General features: G+C 45.0%; 2 protein-coding genes across 2 annotated transcripts in view; one reads left to right on the top strand and one right to left on the bottom strand.

Moving 5' to 3' along the window:
* The first annotated feature begins 1,308 nt into the window (after positions 1-1,308).
* LOC121502364 (PHD finger protein 7-like) lies at positions 1,309-1,974 on the top strand. Its single transcript, XM_041775753.1, has 3 exons — positions 1,309-1,491; positions 1,569-1,721; positions 1,786-1,974. Exons 1-3 carry the CDS (start codon positions 1,309-1,311, stop codon positions 1,972-1,974), a joined length of 525 nt encoding a protein of 174 aa, XP_041631687.1.
* Positions 1,975-5,860: 3,886 nt separating this feature from the next.
* The window catches only part of LOC138929106 (uncharacterized), a 160,371-nt gene continuing 147,643 nt past the window's right edge, over positions 5,861-18,588 (bottom strand). The window contains exons 3-4 of the mRNA XM_070288139.1: positions 6,177-6,276; positions 5,861-6,113 (exon numbers count right to left, since the gene is read on the bottom strand). Of these exons, the coding sequence (XP_070144240.1) occupies positions 5,890-6,113; positions 6,177-6,276 (324 nt within the window). The 3' untranslated portion in view covers positions 5,861-5,889. The remainder of the gene's footprint in view (positions 6,114-6,176; positions 6,277-18,588) is intronic.

Genomic DNA, 18,588 nt, shown 5'->3' with positions numbered 1-18,588 from the left:
CGTTGGTACGAATGGGCGAGTTGGTGATGCTGGTGTCTGGTTGCACTCGGATCTAAAATATGCCATTGAGGCTGATAAGGTGCACATTTCTTCGCCGGCAGGGTTATCGAATCCAGACGCGCACAAATATATACGTAAGATATAAAATAAGGATGATAATGGATTATACAATAGAAAACTATGAATATGAAAAAATGGAATAGATTTGAATTAAATGAGCGCGCGCGCCATGATCGCGCCCAAAGGGTCACACTGGCCCGAGGAGGGTCTGGCCACACTATTATGGCAAATTTCTTCGGGTGCGGCAGCCACACTCAACCGCACCAGAGCGCTATATAAGGCGGGCCTCAGCCCTTGGAAGGCATTCAGGCAGTTTTCGGCCAGCGATCGGCCAAGTCCTCTAACAGGAGCTAAGGGGAAGCCAGCAGCAAGGAGTCACCCAAGGAGTACGGTTAAGTAAGGTATATTGGTAAGCGGTAACCCATAGTCGGACCCCGACCATATCTTACGTCTATAACTAGTGGAAGACCTTAGGGCCTCTCTGTACGTCTCAAACTTAGAAGACCTTAGAGCCTCTACAAACTACGACTCCACAAATCTGCTCGCTAACTGGAAGATCTCAGGGTCTCCGCTAACCAGTTATTCCACTAACTGGCAGACCTGAGGGGCTCCACCAGTTATTCTCACTCTAGGAGATCTGAGGGGCATCCGCGCATCGGCGTTTCACCGACACTGTCGACCCGAGCAGGAAGGATGTACCTGACCCTGAAGTGCGGCGTTCCAAAGCGACTACCCACGGCAGCAGACCAATCTTTTTAACAGTTGTAATGTTCGAGGCAATAAACATATAATAATAGTTACGGCATATATCTCGGCGTTCTACTCTGGGACCGGGTCGGCATCTCCTTCAGCAACCACCTCAGACAACAAATAAATTTCTGAGACGAACCCTGGCCATCCTTGAGCCACCGGAATGACCAAACCGTCACACATATACCAACACAAATCAATTGGAAAGTCGTCAGAAATTTAATTATATGTTGTCGAGAAACAGACGCGTAGTTGAGAACGCTTTCGGAATACTGGCCAATCGTTTCAAAGTGTTTTTCCAAGCAATGAACAGAAGTCCACTGGAAGCTGCTCATATTGTTATTACATGCATTTGTTTACATAATTTTATAAGAGAAGATAATATAAAAACAAAGTCAACATTAGCGCGAGAATGACGCTCAATAGAGCGGCGTCCAAGTGATCCCAATTTACGCAATTTTTTAATTGTTTAAGCGTTGTTTTTTTCCTGTGGCCGACATGGAGCTACCGTGTGTGCTGTGCTGCAGCAAGGACGATGATGAGCTGGTCTTTGGCGAAGTGCACAAGGAGGACCAGGTGGTGGTGCACCGCAACTGTTTGTACCTTAGCTCAAATCTTGTCCAGAATGGAAACGAGCACCCCGGCATTTTGAGCTTCCTCAAGGAGGACATTTTGATGGAGGTGAGGCGCTGCCATCTGCTCAGGTGATTCTACTGCCAACGCCTGGGTGCCAACATTGGTGGTGATGCTGCCGCAAGAGGTGCCGGCGCACTTTCCACACCAAGTGCGGCTACGACAACCTGGCGGTTAGCCAGTTTAGCGGCCGCCGTAACTCATATTGTCACAAGCACATACCCAAGTACCGCATCCGGCTGGGCACCGAGGGACATTGCGTGATCTGCTTTGAGTCGGTGGTGGCCTAGGGCCACCAAGGGCCAGTCGCCGTGCTGTCGGAACGGCTGGTACCATCGCCAGTGCCTTCAGAAGTACGCCAATTCGGCGGGCTACTTCTTCAAGTGTCCGCTGTGCAACGACAAGGAGAAGTTTGCCAAAGTGGCGCTCTTTGGGATCTCGATACAAAACCGTGACGCCTCCTGGGAGCTGGAGCCTAATGCCTTTGCGGATCTAATGCAGCGAGCGGAGTACTGCAGCTCACCAGCGTAATTGTTGCCGAGACCAGAAGCCGCCGTACGATGCCACCATCGCAGCCAAGATATGCTTCCAACATGGACGAGTCGTGTGTGGCCAACAGAACCCGGACCTGTTTGCCTTCCTATATAGCACTGAAGAGCTTTATATGTTTTATTCATAATCTTTCAATTCATATTATTTTCAAAATTAACGCCTTTCCTTTTGGCAGCTAATATTGTTCATTCTTCAAATGTTTGTAAAAAACATATGCTTAGAATAAGGATTAATCTTAGTAAGCAATTTTCAAGAACAGTTCATGAAGTTCTTAAAAAATTAGATCTAATTGTGGATCCGATTGTGGAGCCATTATATTATCAAGTTTTGAAGGTTTCGAAGTGGATCGCAGACATTTGAAAACAACAGCAAGAGCGGAAAGAATAAGATCCTTATTAAAAAAATATTTCAGCAATCATAAAAAACAAATAAATGAAAATCAGATCATTTCAAATATAACGTTTTCTTTTTATTTCACATTAATCTCTGTTGAGCTGCTCCGTCTCCACCTCCAGCATAGTTTCCGAAATAACCTTTCTAGCCCGTAGCTGAAGGTCAGCGTCGAGTCGTCCTAGACATTGACCGATGTACTGGGAGAAGTAGTACACCTTGTCCACCTCGGGTTTCTTGTTTACAGCGGATGCTGACTCCAGGATTGCTTTCGCCATATCCCCATCGCTGTTGTTAACTATTTTTTTTCTTTTTGAAGCATGCCGAGCAGTTGCATGGCTAGTAGATGGGCCGTCTATATCGTTCAGCTGCTGGCTAGACGAGTCTAGACCAGAGCTGATCTCCGAGTCTGGGAAAATCCCGTCCAACATCTACAAGATCAAAAAATGGGGCTTAAAAGTATATGTATATATATGCATTGCATGTACATTGAAACCAACCTTACATGAAGGCTTCTCTTGCTGATTTTATTGACGCTTGGCAAGGGACTGCTTAAGAATCCATTCCGCTTAAGAAATTCATTTTGGATTTGTTCTTCCAGTTGTCGATTGCCTCCAAACTGGCCGAGTCGGCTCCGCTCTTCTTCGCCTTCCGCAGGCTTTGACTGTCGTGATTGTAATACGACTTGAGATTGTTCCACTTCCTAGTAACTTCAACTAAATGTGTAAAAATTAATTAAATGTTTTAAATATATATTTACTTTTACCATATACTTACTTGAACAGACCGGAACTGCTGGATCGAAGTTCGAATTTAGTTCCTCCGCCAATTGGTGCCAAAAGTTTAGCTTTAGGTTCTGCACCTTGTATGCTGGACTTTTGTGGTTCCAAATGAATTCGTTAGCCTGCACACTTTCATTAAATAATTTGTCATATCTTCTGTGAAAGCCATTTTCGACATTTTTTTCGCTTTTCTTTACCTTTTAAAATGGGTGTGACCGTAGTCGTGTTACCAAAATAATCCAAGCAAAATTACACATATAGTGGTCTCTTTCAAGGTTCTAATAAAGTAGCTAATTAATGAAATCTGCGTTAGAGTGTCATTCGGCCATTAAAAAGGAAAGCGCGTAAAGAGTACGTAAGAACGGGCCACGACCCACCTACTCCGAGAGCTCCGCCGACGAAGGCGCCGACGATCGGGAGGACGACGACAGCGTCCCACCGGAAGGTGCACAACATTACCGCTACACCGGAGAAGACCGGTACTGGTATCAGCGGGGATCGTGGGCATACCTCATCCACACGATCTACGAGACCATCCAGGTCGAGGTCCCGTGGCGCCCATCCGAAAGCCCGATCGTCACCTTCCCAGCGTCCCCAGAGCACCTGTGCATTCTGGGCGCGGATACCCGCACTGTACCCGAGTACGCCAGGACCGGTGACGTTTACGGCGTGCCGGGAAACCTGGCCCCGACACCGTCGAAGCCCGCAACGACGACCCAGGATGATGACCCTCCGCAAGACATCGAGATGCGGGACGCCACCTCTACCACCTCGGACTCCTCCAGCCGCCCACACCATCCAACGGGCAAGGCAATGGAGTGGGAGTCCGAGTCGAGCGATTACGAGGAGAACACGGGCCAGCGTTTCCGACGCAAGGAGCCGTCCTTGACACTGGTGCCCTACCAACCGCTACCCAAGCACGCACCAGTCGCTGCCGCGCCAACCCGAAGCCGCCACACCGCCTGCGGCAACCCCGAGGTCCAGCCCCCTCAGCGCCGCCATGTCACCGGGGACCAGCGGTCAGCTCCTAGACCAGATACCAGCCGAGGCCTAGGAGCTGATCTGGGCCGTTCCAGAGGAATGGAACCCCGACGGACTCATTAGTCCACCTCAGGACTACCGCGGCGGACGGGAGAGGAGCCCAGCACGCGCGAAGGCGAGCGCTATCCGCTTCCGGACGGATGGGCTTACAACCGGCCGGACCGCCACGTTCCCGCCGTCGTGTGGCAGACGATTACCGCCCGACTAGCAGCCAACGCCTGCGGGTTAGGACCGAGGAGAGGTCCTACCAAATCACCCTCCGACCCAGCGGAAGAGGGACCGTTTCTTTCGTTCCCCGAAGTGGGGAGGAGATGTAACGCCCCAAATTCTGGGGCGCACAATTTGCCCCAGCTGCGTGCCGTGAATGCGGAGTCATCTCATATTTCTTATACTCTTATTGTTAAAATTAGGCCAAGTGTAAATATTTCTTATTATAATAGACTAAGATTAAACAGAGATTCAAAGAAAACCTACGTGGCAACCCTTGAGCCTTTTCTTTAGCCGAGACACGACCCGCGAAGAGACGTCCCCTAACTTGATATCGCACCAGCCGCGATTGTTGAGGCTGCAGACCCGTCGCACTGAAGGCGACCGATGAGCGGCAATAGGACCGCCAGCTGCCCCCGCGAAGTATAGCTTTGCGGCAGTCCCGCGGGTGCGGACTCTTCCACTCTATACCTTCTATGTATTACATGACTGACAGACGTCAAATTTTGACACGAATCATTTGAAGGTTAGTACTATATAAAAATAATATGCATTCAATACTAGCGACGTCATCTATGTGTCATACCGGGCACTTATCAGCCAATATTTAATATAATATTCTTTTTTAATAAAAAAAAAAAAAAACAACGTAATACGCATAACATCCCAGCAGACAGAAACTTCGTAAAAAATATTAAAAACTAAAGTTTTGCGGACCGCAGGCGGACAAAACGTCCGATTCTAGGCTCAAGAACGAGGGGTTTGTGGCAGGAAAACCTCTCATTTTCGGAGCACGAACAAATTGCGGTTGCGGACGCTGTAGCGAGACCGGAAAAAGTACCGATAAAACCCCCTTTACGATACCCGAAAGAGTTCCGTTAGTGGACCTGTGGCGATACCGGAAAAAGTACTGTCTGCAGCCCCTCGACGATACCCAAAAAGGACCGTTTGCAGTCCTTCAACGATACCCGAAGCAGTACCGCTTGCGGTCTTTTGACCATACGTTTCTAATACATTAATAATATCCAATTGTAATATAAAAAAAAACTGTTTTATTTAAATGTAAATTCAGATAATATATTATGAACTTAAAATTTTTATTTCTTTGAATTATATTATCAATTATATTTATTCAGCAGTTCTAGTTCTTTTAAATGACTTTGTAACGCGGTCCTGCGCGTATTGGATGTATTTTTGCGTAACTTTGTCGAAGTCGGCGTCTTCCAACGGGAATTTCTTCATAAAAGCGGCTGTAAATATATAAATTATAATAATTAAATAATTAATACAAAATATAAGAAAAATATACCTCTGACGGCTGACGTTATCAGCATTCCTCGAATGCACATTTTTGATTCAGTCCCACGCCAGGAGTATTGGCGCGCCACTTCATCAGACAGTAGATCGCGCCAGCATTTCCGAATATATTTTTATAAAGAATTATATATCCTGTTAGTTTTCCTCTTTATTTTCCTTAATATTTAATTATATGTTTTATACTTACAAATTTCAAAAAAATGTTCGAATTGTTGAGGGTGCGCTCAAAACTCTTTAGGTCTTCAAGAGTTGAAATGGCGGTCTGCGGCATAATGGCTTTTGGTTTATAAGGCTCCCCGCACACCTTTGCCTTAATAGAGGCCACTTCACTTCTTAATGCAGTAACCTCTGTCAATAGGCGCCCCAACAAGTTCATAATTTCTGTAAAAATAAAAAAATGTTAGATTAAATCAAATTTTACAAACAACTTGTATAATTTCTTACCAGTGTGTTTTTTCTCCTCAGCAGGCGGATGTCGGGTCGTTAATTCCTGGCTCTGCTCCTTCTGGTCCTCGGTGTTGAACAAATTTTCGTAGTCCATTTTCTGTTAATTAATAAGGGGAATATAAATATGTCTAGAACTATCTAAAAAATGAATAATTTTTCCTGTTATTTCTTGTATTTTGTAACGCTTGTGGCAGGCAGAAAAGCTGGCAAAGGAAAAATTAGGTGTCGCCATCTACAGTTCGGTCCCCGCATTAAAGGCAGGGGCAGAAGAAGAAAGTAGGGGTGTAGCTTTCGCAGAGAAAGAGGTAACAGAGGCATCTGTCAGTTAGGGCCGATGACGTTGGACTCGCCAGAGAGAGAGCTATAGAGGTTCCCGAGCAGATCGAGGCGTCACCATAGTTCTTTTCCGATTTGGCGGTCCCAAAGCTAAGGTCATAAAAGCGAAAGAAAATCCCATATACCTACATATACAGGCCACCAAAGTGTTAAGTGAAAAGGGAAAAAAAAAACATAAGCAAAAATCGGAAAAGAAGCCGAAAAGAAGCAGCGCTGAATCCAATTCCAGGGTAAGCGGCAAGTGCAGGGATTTAGTTTCAACAAAAAAAGTGCAAGTGTTGTGTGTTTTTTTTTAATCCAGGTTTGGCGCTTAATGCCGAGCCAAATCGCCGGATTGAGGCCTTCATTGGAGTCCGTCCCTGCCGTAGAAGAAACTAAGGAGAAACCCGTATCCGCCAGCTAGAGTCGCCGACATCCGTATTGCTAAATTTTCCCGAGTTAACGTCGTCAGAAATTATACATGCAAATATACATGGAATTTTAGGGATTAATTTGCGTGAGCGGCCACGGTCGAAGGAAAGAGAGTAGGGAACATATTATTTTTCTTAAAGGCATAGGGCGGATCTCTTAGAACGCTGCTGAATTTGGGTCCAGCTGTGAAAAGGTGGAGACAGCGGGAATGGACGAATAGGCAAGGGCTCTGATCAACAGTTCGCCGGGCGCGCATAGCGAAGTTTGGCGCGTCATCGTCGCTGCGAAGGAGAGAGGAGAAGGAGAAAAAAGAAACGGCGGTTCGTAAAAGGCCACGGAGAGATGCTGCCGACCGTCGCGACATTTTTTTTAGAGGGGGGGTAAGGTATTTAATTTTTTTTTTTCGTAAATTTTTTTTTATTTTTTATTTTTAAAGTTTAACATCCTAAGAATATTGTGTCCAAGTTTTACATCGATCAGAGTGAACTTGACGAAGTTATGCGGAGTTGAACGAAGGTCGGTTGGTGTTCAATGCATGGGAATCACAAAGTTTAAAGCGCTCTCCTGAAAAATTCAATTTTTCAAATCGGTGTACACGATTACAGAAAAACTACTGGACCGATCGATTTGAAATTTGGCACACATATTCTTTAACCAATTCCTCAGGTATTCACGTCGGCCTTTTTTTAATTTTTAATTTTTTAATTACGAAATAACGTTTTTTTTTAGTCAAAAATCGGGTTTTTGACTTTCAAATTTCCTAAAAAATCACAAAAAAACTAAAAAAAAAAAAACGCTTCTTGAATACCTCGGGACACTTATCCTTTAACGAATGAGGTATAATTTTTTTAGATCGGATGATCCTGTGGACTGTTAGGATGTACACCGCAAAACAACTTTTTTTGGAGGCGACTCTGGAGATTCCCTATAACTTCTCTACCTCTAAATATTTTTCAATACAAAATTTATCAAAAATTATTCAAATGTTGTGTTATTATATGGTATTTGATTTCATTAAGCTAACTTTAGGCGTTCCGCCACAATCATTTTTCTTTGCTTTCGTCGCGGGAAATCCGGAAAATTCTGTTGAGAGTAATAATTTGACAAATAAACGAACGCAGATGTAATTATTGGGCTCGAAATTTGCGCCCACTGTCCGTCGCGGCTGAAGCCTAGGCGCCGAAGTTAGAGAACATAAAGCAGAATGAAATTTCAAGTTCAAGGGCAGCAGCTGATTTGATTTTGCTTTGGTGAGTCTGCGGAATTTTAACCCTTATGCAGGCAGTTAGTTTTTGACTGTGAAGAGAGAATTTCCCCTTTTGTTCGCTCTAGTATGTTTGTATTTACGCTCTTGTTCGATCGTCGCTTTTTGTTCTCAGTCACATTTTAATTCGTATTTTATTCTTAAGTTTTGTTCATCATTTCGATTTAGGCAGTATTGTATCTTATAGGTTTTATTGTGTAATAATTAATGTTTGGCCCCGTTTTTTATATGTCTTGTAGATGTAAGAGCTTTTATTTAGATTGGTAATAATAAATATTATAATGTGCTAGAAGCGAAGTTTTTTGCCTATGGCTAGGATGACTCCCCCGTGAATATGAGTTAGCAACCGAAGGGGGCCGTCTGTGGATATAATGTTTGCGGATAAAGACGGCCAAGGCAGGGCGGGCAACAGGAGCCTTATCATCATCTGAGGTTCGGTTTGAAGATTGGGAATAAGAGTCTGTCCGTTTTTCTGTAGAGTATGAAACCCTTTTCTGCCCCCAAACCATTTCTTGTCGCAGCACGCAATCATTGATAATTTTAAGGATGAGCGGAGGCAGAGGTGTGAGGACAAGATCACCACCCCCACGTAGCCGACAAGGAGCAGCTGGACAATTGCGCGTGCGTCCTCATTTACCTCTCGTTTACCACCAAGCCTCGTAGTTCGCTACAATTTCACGCTGCCAAACTTGAGAGTCGAAATTCATGGACGCTGAAGAAAAAATTCCTACGAGGCTAGAATTAATCGGATAGGTGTAGAAGGACTCTAGGTCAACAATTAAACGGCTATGCAAGGTATTCCCATTAATAGCAGATATTTTAAAGATTTTAAAGGCGCCACTTATCTTAATATAATAGAAGCTATTCGCATCTTGTAAATTAAAATGTAAGTGATTGAAAGAAATTTTATTGGGACCACTTTTAAAATTTTTGTTTCTTGAAAATCACATTTAATTTACTGCGCACAACAAACCGATTGTATAGCTGTTAATGACATAATCAGCCTTTTTAACCATTTTTTTTTAACTGTCCGAGAAAGTTTTCGAAGGAAAATGCAGTAACAGTCTGCAAAGAGCCAAATTCTAAGCATTGTTTGCTTAAATGCGTTAGACAATGGTAGTTAAAAGTTACCATGGAAAACGAACATCGTTGCGGCATTTCTTTTACAAAGTTATTTAGCAACGCAGAGGCAAGTTCATTTTGATAAATACAGTCTTCACTGTGAAGAAGAATTCTTATTCCCAAGCTTAACAGTAAAAAATGGTTGTATTGAGCTGAATTTAAAATCTCTTTTAATACAACAGGTCCAGTGTATAAGAGAAATGTTCGAAATTCGGTTGCTTTAAAACGTTTGAGGTCATCAAGTGAACGAGGCTTTCTATTGAATTCTAGTGGAAAAAAAGGATTCAATGCAATTAGTCTTGCATTTAATGAAGCTATTAAGTCTCGACTTAATGAAAATGGATGACCTTGTACCCTAACTAGTGAAACTAGTAGAGATTTCATGACTCCTAAGCAGACTACGTGCATATAATCATTGGGAAATTGAACAACTAGATCATTTGGGAGCATTTCCAATACTAGTTGGTTTTGTAAATTGTGATGTTCAGGCTTCAATCTGTTTCTGAAGCTATGATCTGTTCGAGGAAGGTTCTCAGACAGTTTAAAGATCATGCGTCTTTGAAAACTTTCGCCTTTCTTAAGGCACTGGTTACAGGAATAATAACCTGAGTGGTGTTTCACACCCAAAATAAACGCTCGTGCTGGCGCATCACATATAAATGCTCTTACTGAAATTGAAAGGTGTCTGTCTTCAAATGTCATGCCGGTTTGAATTAAATCAAGCAACTCTCTGGAAAATTCTTCCAGATAAATATTTTGGTCTTGAGGCTTAGAATTGCCTACATATATACCCGCTACCATTACTGGTTTTGTACCATTTACATTTATCAAAATTGGCCATGTCTGTTTGAGTGAACTTTTGAAGAGAGGTAAACCGTCCACATTGATATTTAAGCTTATATTATATGAAATATAGCTAAAATTAATCAAATAATCTGTTAGAGCGTCTTTTGCGCCATAGTGTACTCGCCAGGAATCATAACTCGTTTAGAAACTTCTGTCGGAGTCGACTTTTATGTCCGAACATCTTTTGGCAGAGAGGGAATTTTTTGGGACAAAAGTGACAGAAGGTCATTGGCTGCGCATCTGCTGATATTATAAGCTGAAAACCACTACGCTAGGCGGAAGTTAAAATCCTCATTTATCTTGGAATCAACGGGAACCTCGCAATTGTCTTCGATATTTTCAAAAATATCACACTCTTCGAAATTGTCTTCACTAATTTCAACATCAGACTTCTCTACCAATCGTTTGAATTTTTGCTATCTTGGCTTCAGTCAAGTAGCGACGACTTTTGCGTTTGGGCATTTTTAAATAACAAGAAAAATTAATTTAAGGAAAATTTGTTAAAATGGAACTACTCCCCTGGCAAATTAGTATTTATTAAGGCACTTAATGTTTTTAAGACTTCATTAGATAAAGCAAAACTAAAAATACTGAATTTTTTCATGTCACAGCTTATTTCGTGCAAGGAACTTGAACTTAAATATATTGGTTTTTTTTTTTATAAGTTTAATATTTTGTGTGGCCTCCCTTTTGTTTAATTACGTCCCTTTCCATCGAAGAAACCAACTTTTCCGTGGTCTCCTTCGGAATTTTGGCCCATTCTTCCAAGAGGGCAGTTTTGAGATCATTTTTATTGGTTATTGACCTCTTGCGGATAGCCAAGTCCAGAATTGCCCACAAATTCTCGATTACGTTTAGGTCCAGGGACTGAGCAGGTAGATTCATCACGTGTGAAGGGATGGCTTTTTCGAGTGGTGGAGTAATATTTATTGGATATGTTAAGGGGTTTTACAGGATGAACTTAGGAACTTATATCTCTGCTTAATTAATTCTGGACCGCGTCCGCTTCGTTCTTTTGTTGCTCTTCTTCTCTCGTACTGGTATCGGTATCGTCCCCTATCGTCTAACTATCGCTTATTACTAGAGGTATCGTATCGGTCGTATCCAGGGCAACAACCAGCCCGTTACATTCGGCCTCTCCTGACATCGTAGCGTCCTCGCGAGATTATTGGTCTGATTCGTCGTCTTCGCCGTCATCTTCATCTGGCTCATCGGGTGGAAGTTCGCACCAGCGCTTCATCTTATCAGATGAATATACTGACTTGTAGTGTCTCTGCTTTCGTTGTGCGTGTGGGATATCTTCAACAAGATATCGGTCGTTGGGCAGCACCTTGGATATAAGAAAAGGACCTTTGTAGCGCGGCTCTAATTTGCGCGATGTGCCCGTGCTAAACGGCTCGTTTTCCACCAAGACAATGTCTCCGGTACTATAGACAGTTGGCTTGGAATGACTGGCATCATATCGTCTCTTGGCGGCGGCTCTGTAGTCGTTAACTGTAGTTGCAGCGTCAGCTCGGAGCTTTTCCAGCTCGGCGTCTGTCATCATGCTCGTGTCTTGATTTTGGATCACGCTCGTCAGCGTGTTCTTGAGGACATCTCGGGGCTCGTAACCATATAGTAGCTGAAATGGGGAACATTTAGTAGTGCTGTTTACCATGGTGTTGATGCTCCACTGGATTGATCGCATCTTCTCGTCCCAGCGTTTTTCGTTTTCGTTTGAGGGCAATAGCATTGACAAAATAATTCGGTTTGTCCGTTCTGCGTGACCATTGGCTCTTGGTGTTCTGACAGCGTTAAGAATGTGCTTCACATTGTTTGATTTGCAGTACTTCTCAAAATCTTTGGAGGTGAAAGCGGTACCTCGATCGGTGACAATTCTCTCTGGCATTCCCACGTAGCTGGTGACTTCTTGCAGGGCATCAATGACATGTTTAGTTGCTGTACTTTTTACTGCTCGAACTATGGTGAACTTGGTGAAAGCGTCGACAAGTACGAGGATATGTTCATTTCGCTTCGAACTCTTCTCGGATAACTGCTGCAAAACTATTCCATGTTGTGTGTAGAACCTGCGAAGAATCGAACCACATCTTGGCGGGACCCTTCAGCTTCGTGTAGATAGCTAAAAGCACAAATTTCTCGTCCCATTGATACGCACCAACCACCTTGTTGACACGATCGATGAACTGGTTAACTGAGATCGAATTCTCATCTCCGGGGTCATATTCTGGTAAGGTATTTGCAATCTCCTTCACCGACGCTTGTCTAAAATTGTTCGCTGCCTGCTCTCCAGGGTTAGAATCGCTCCTCTCATCTACGTTGACTTCTTGCACGCGTTGCTGCTGCTGCTGTTGCTGATTAGCTGTTGGCATATTGTTGACCAACTGCGTCATCATGGTTGTCAGTGTCTTCATTTGTTCTTGTATTTGTGAAATCGCAGCTCCCTGTGCTGCGAGTGTTTCTTCATGCTGGTTCATGATTCCAGCTGCTTGTGGCATATCCACGTGTTCCACTAGTCTCTGCACTAGTTCTGCTCTGGAGCCCGCAACTCCTAAGTTCCTCTCTCTCAACAGGTACCGCAACTGGTCTGCCTTGAGCTCTGCTATCTTGACCATCTTCTCCAAAAATGATCGCAACTTTCGTCAAAGTTTGTCTGTTTTCCTCTGTACGCACAACCACAATCGTTTGCACGCACAATCTTGCACCCACGAGCAACTCTTTTTGCCCGTCTGCCAGCGAGATCGCTATTTCACCACTCGTGAAATTCACCTCCTTTGAATTTCACAACGACGCTACACACACATACAAGCCCTTTGTATGATTTCACAACGACGCTCCGCATACACACATACAAGCTTTTTGCATGTCTCTCTTCAGGTTCACCAAGACTCCTGAGAACTCCGTTTTGAATCCATCAGCCACGTAGGAAAGGATCGCTATCCGCTATTTGTAATCTCTTGTCCTCTAGACCTTTGGGAACACCTATCCCATTACAAACTTCCCACGCCGACGACTCTGCTGCTGCTTTTCCGTGTCTCACTCACTGTTACTGCCTCTTAACCATAGCCAACTCGAATTATCCCACTTCTGAACTGTGAAGGGATGGCTTTTTCGAGTGGTGGAGTAATATTTATTGGATATGTTAAGGGGTTTTACAGGATGAACTTAGGAACTTATATCTCTGCTTAATTAATTCTGGACCGCGTCCGCTTCGTTCTTTTGTTGCTCTTCTTCTCTCGTACTGGTATCGGTATCGTCCCCTATCGTCTAACTATCGCTTATTACTAGAGGTATCGTATCGGTCGTATCCAGGGCAACAACCAGCCCGTTACACACGTGAGGGCAGTTCCAGATCAACCAGGTCTGCACAAGAGCCGATTTGTGCTTCGGGTCATTATCCTGGTAAAATCTGAAACTCCTCTCTAAGCCCAATTTCTCGGCGCTTTGGACCAGGTTGTCCTTTAAATGTTGAAGGTACATATGTTTGTCCATGTTTCCTTCGATGAAAACTAAGTTTCCAACTCCGGATGCCGCCATACAAGCCCAAACCATGACACTTCCTCCACCGTGCTTAACAGTTGGTTTGAGATTTCTGTTGTTGAGCTCTGTGTTCGGTTGGCGCCAAACATACTGCATCCCGTCGGACCCAAAAATGTCAAATTTGGACTCGTCTGCGCATATAACATCATTCCAAAACGATGGCTGATGATGCACATGCTCCTTGACAAATTTAAGCCTGCACTTTTGATTTTTATCGTTGATGAAGGGCTTTTTCCGAGCTACTCGGCCATTAAAGTTATGTTCCCGCAATACCCGGCGGACGGTCTCCACGGAACATTTTTTGCCCAATTCCTTTTCCACATCGACAGTAAGTTTCGGTGCCGAAATCTTCGAATTAGCCTTTATTTTTCGAAGAATTCGCCTTTCCTCGAGCTCATTGAAAGGGCATAGCGACATAAGTCCGCGCGACATATCTCCGCCGAACTACAAACTACATATCTCGCTTGCAAACGTCATAACTCCGCGCGGAAATATGTCGCATTAAAACGACATAGCTCCGCGCGGAGATATGTCGCTTTTTTTCCGGCGGAGCTATGTCGTTGTAAAACGAAATTGAAAAATAATTTAGGGCTTATATAAATGCTTACGCCCTCCTTAACATAACTGCGTTTAAATTTTTTTAATATCTTGTGACGAATAACGCACAAGTAAATAAATAAATATTAAAGAATAAGAAGAAGAGACAAAACATGAAGACACAAAATATACATATTAATACATAGCAATAAGAGACAAAACCTGAAGACACAAATATACATATTAAGACATAGGAATAAGCGACAACAACTGAAGACACAAAATATGCATAGTAAATAAGAGACAATACTTGAAGTCAATAAAAACAAAGAACAAGCAAACCAAACTAAAGTCAAACGAGCGCCAGTTTAATTTAAATGCGCGCGCCACGAGCAGAGACAGGTCACACTGGCCCGCTAAGGGTCTGGCCACACTATTATGGCAAATTTCTTCGGGAGCGACAGCCACACTCGATAGCTCCAGAGCGCTATATAAGGCGAGCTCCAGCCGTGGGATGGCATTCAGTTTTCGGCCAGCGATCGGCCAAGTCCTCTAACAGGAGCAAGGGTAAGCCAACAGGAAGGAGCCGCCCAAGGAGCAAGGACGAGTAAGGTATATTGGTAAAGTGGTAACTAATAGTCGGACCCCGACCATATCTTACGTCTATAACTTGTGGGAGACCTTAGGGCCTCCTCTGTACGTCTCGATTTTGGAAGACCTAAGGGCCTCCCTATAAGTCTATATATCTCGGTAGACCTTAGGGCCTCCGTGCACGTCTCAATCTTAGAAGACCTAAGGGCCTCTAACAACTTCTCAATCTTAGAAGACCTAAGGGCCTCTAACAACTTCTCAATCTTAGAAGACCTAAGGGCCTCTAACAACTTCTCAATCTTAGAAGACCTTAGGGCCTCTACAAACTTCTCATCTTAGAAGACCTTAGGGCCTCTACAAACTTCTCATCTTAGAAGACCTTAGGGCATCTACAAACTTCTCACCTTAGAAGACCTTAGGGCCTCTACAAACTTCTCATCTAAGAAGACCTAAGGGCCTCTTACAACTTCTCAATCTTAGAAGACCTAAGGGCCTCTAACAACTTCTCAATCTTAAAAGACCTAAGGGCCTCTAACAACTTCTCGATCTTAGAAGACCTAAGGGCCTCTAACAACTTCTCAATCTTAGAAGACCTAAGGGCCTCTACCAACTTCTCAATCTTAGAAGACCTAAGGGCCTCTAACAACTTCTCATCTTAGAAAACCTTAGGGCCTCTACCCACTGATCCCTTGGTGGAAGACCTCAGGGCCTCCGCATATTGCACTAACCTGAAAGACCTTAGGGTCTTCGCCGACTACTCTCGCCCCTCTAGGAAGCTAGACTACTCGAGGCCCCAGCACGGGAACGAGCAACGGACCCCAGGGCATCGGAACGCGTCTCGAAAAGGACGAGCGGACGGCGGACCACCGGGTGACGAAACGCAGCCGAAGAAGGACGACCCGAGCCGGCGTACGGCGAACTGGAGCAGATACTCTCGATTGCCAACACCAAAATCCCGCTTTCCTCTCTGTACCCATATATACAATAAATTGTTTTGTCCCAGTATAACCTAACTACGGCATTCTCCTCTGGAACCAGGATCGAGAACTTCCTTGCAGCAACCACCTCAGACAATAAATAAATATCTGAGACGAACCCTGGCCATCCTTGAGCCCCGAGGAATGACCTAACCGTCACAGTGGCGCCCGAACAGATTGAAGTGGTTGCAAGGAACAGACCGACACCGGCAGAGTTATGTCAAGCTGGGTATACCTAGCGTCGAAAAACGAACTTACGGAATACGCGGAAGAGTTCGGATTAGACACGTCAGGGAAAAGCGAAGAGCTAAGACGGCTACTGGCGGCGTTTGCCAAGAGGACGGATCATAACGAAGAGATCAGACAACGGCTCGCCGATCTAACGATAAGGTACAAGAGAGATAAAAGTCCGGCAAAAGATATCGTACCGGAAATCGTAATATTCGAGGAAGGGGAGCAAGAACAGCAAATCGCCGGACCAGCGGTGAGACACAGAAGGGACAAAAACCCGGCAGAGATAAGTCCGGAAAGCAGAGAAGAGGAGCAGGACAGCGAGGAGGAAGCAACAACAAGCGCAAAAGCTCGAGTCAGAGCAGCGAAGAAGGAGAAGCTAAACGGAACGATGGAAGGAGGAAAAGAAAGGAAAATGGAGTGGAGGATGGAAACAGAGGTGGTTGACCGAGTACGGAGCTGGGGAATCCGATACCAAGGGACAACAAACCCACTGGAGTTCTTAGACAAAATGGAGCAGTGGGCGTCTGGGTACGGCATTCAGGAGAACCAGCTCGTGCAGACCATGCCATACATATTGGAAGGAGCCGCCTTAGACTGGTGGAACACCACTCCAACCAAAATAAACACATGGAAGCAGCTGACAACAGAACTACTGGAGTACTTCCTGCCTCCAAGGTACGAGGAACAGTTAAGAACGCAGATCGCACAGCTTAAACAGCGGGATTCAGAACCGGTGAGGGAATACGCTATGGGATTAAGAAAGCTCATGCGATTCACGAAGCTGTCAGAAGAGGAGAAGCTCGACCGCATATTTAACAACTGTAGGAGCAAGATCAAGCTCTACACGCGGAGATCAGGATTTAGGTCGCTGACGGAGTTCCTCAAACTAGCAGAGGAAGTGGAAGAGATCGAGGCAGCGGACCAGCCGCGACACAACCAACCAGCACAAGCAAATACGGCCGGAAATTTGTATGCGATGCGGCGGGACAGGCCATGCGGCAATGTGGCAACCCTCAACGGCTATTCTGCTGGGTCTGTGGACGAAACGACATCAGAACGACGGAATGCTGCAGAATGGGACCGGGAAACGCAGGAGGCCTGAGCAGATAAAGCTGGCAGCTCAGGCGGCAAGACTAGAGCCAGCAACAGGAAAACAGCTGAGCTGCGACGGATACCAAATAACCGCACGCATCAGGGTCGAAAGCAGAATGGCGAAGGGGGTAATAGATACCGGAGCGTCCCGAAGCGCGTTAAGTATGAATAGGTACCAAGACCTCAGAAAGCAAGGCAGGTGGAGCGGAGCCCGGGCCGAAATCGTGATGGCGAACGGATCAAGCCAGAGAACAGTAGGAATGTTCACAGCGGACATCCAGTTCGCGGGGAAGGCATTTAGCCTGACATTCTTGATTCTGAAACAGGTCGCAGGCGGAATCTTGTTAGGAATGGATTTTCTAGCCGGGGCGCACAGCCTACTACGGTGCGGGAAGCTGGGACTAGAGATAACAGCCATAGAGGACACGGGGAGTGAGGCGAACCCGACAGCCAGTAGAGCCGACAAGGAGATGCCAGAACCATCGGACGCGGAGGTGCAAGCGTTCCTGGAAAGCCAAAGGCAAGTATTCGAGGGGTTGCAGGGAGTAAGTAACATTACGAGACACGCAATACACTTAAGGGACGACAGACCTATAAAACAACGGTATTACCCACGGAACCCGAAGCAACAAGCTATAATTAACGAACAGGTGGACGAGTTGTTGGCATTAGGGCTAGTGGAACCATCGCGCAGCCCATATAGCGCACCGGTAGTATTGGTAAAAAAGAAAAACAACACGTGGCGGATGTGCATAAACTATCGACTGTTGAACGAAAGAACGGAGAAAGACGCATACCCGGTACCAAGGATGAACTATATACTGGACCAATTAAGGGAAGCGAAGTTCATAAGTACGATAGATCTGAAATCCGGATACTGGCAGATACCAATGAGAAAAGCAGCCAGCAATATACGGCGTTCACAGTACCGGGGCGGGGACTATTTGAGTGAAAAGTAATGCCATTCGGGTTGACAACAGCTCCAGCGACATTCCAGCGGGCACTAGACACAATAATAGGCCCGGAAATGGAACCATTTGCGTTGCCTACCTAGATGACATCGTGGTCATTGGACGGAGCAAACGAGAGCATCTGGAGAAACTAGGTGAAGTATTCAGAAGACTGCAAAGGGCGAACCTGAAGATAAATCCGGAGAAATGCCAGTTCTTCCAGAAAGAACTGAAATATTTAGGACACGTGGTGACCGACAGAGGAATCAGAACAGACCCAGAAAAAATAGCGGCAATCCAAGAGCTGGTGGCACCGAAAACCACGAAGGAGGTGCACAGTTTCCTAGGGATGGCATCATGGTATCGAAGGTTTATACCTAACTTCACAGAACAGGCCGGAGCGCTCCAAGACCTCCTGAGGAAAGGGAAAAAGTTAGAATGGGGCATGAGGAGCATCAAAAGTCGTTCGACAGCTTGAAGGAAAGTTTGACAAAAACTCCTGTACTGTCATG

This window comes from Drosophila kikkawai, chromosome 2L, assembly GCF_030179895.1.
Source record: "Drosophila kikkawai strain 14028-0561.14 chromosome 2L, DkikHiC1v2, whole genome shotgun sequence".
Taxonomy (NCBI): Eukaryota; Metazoa; Arthropoda; class Insecta; order Diptera; family Drosophilidae; genus Drosophila; species Drosophila kikkawai.
The sequence above is the reverse complement of the archived record's forward strand: the minus strand, read 5'-3'. Positions and strand labels throughout refer to the sequence as shown.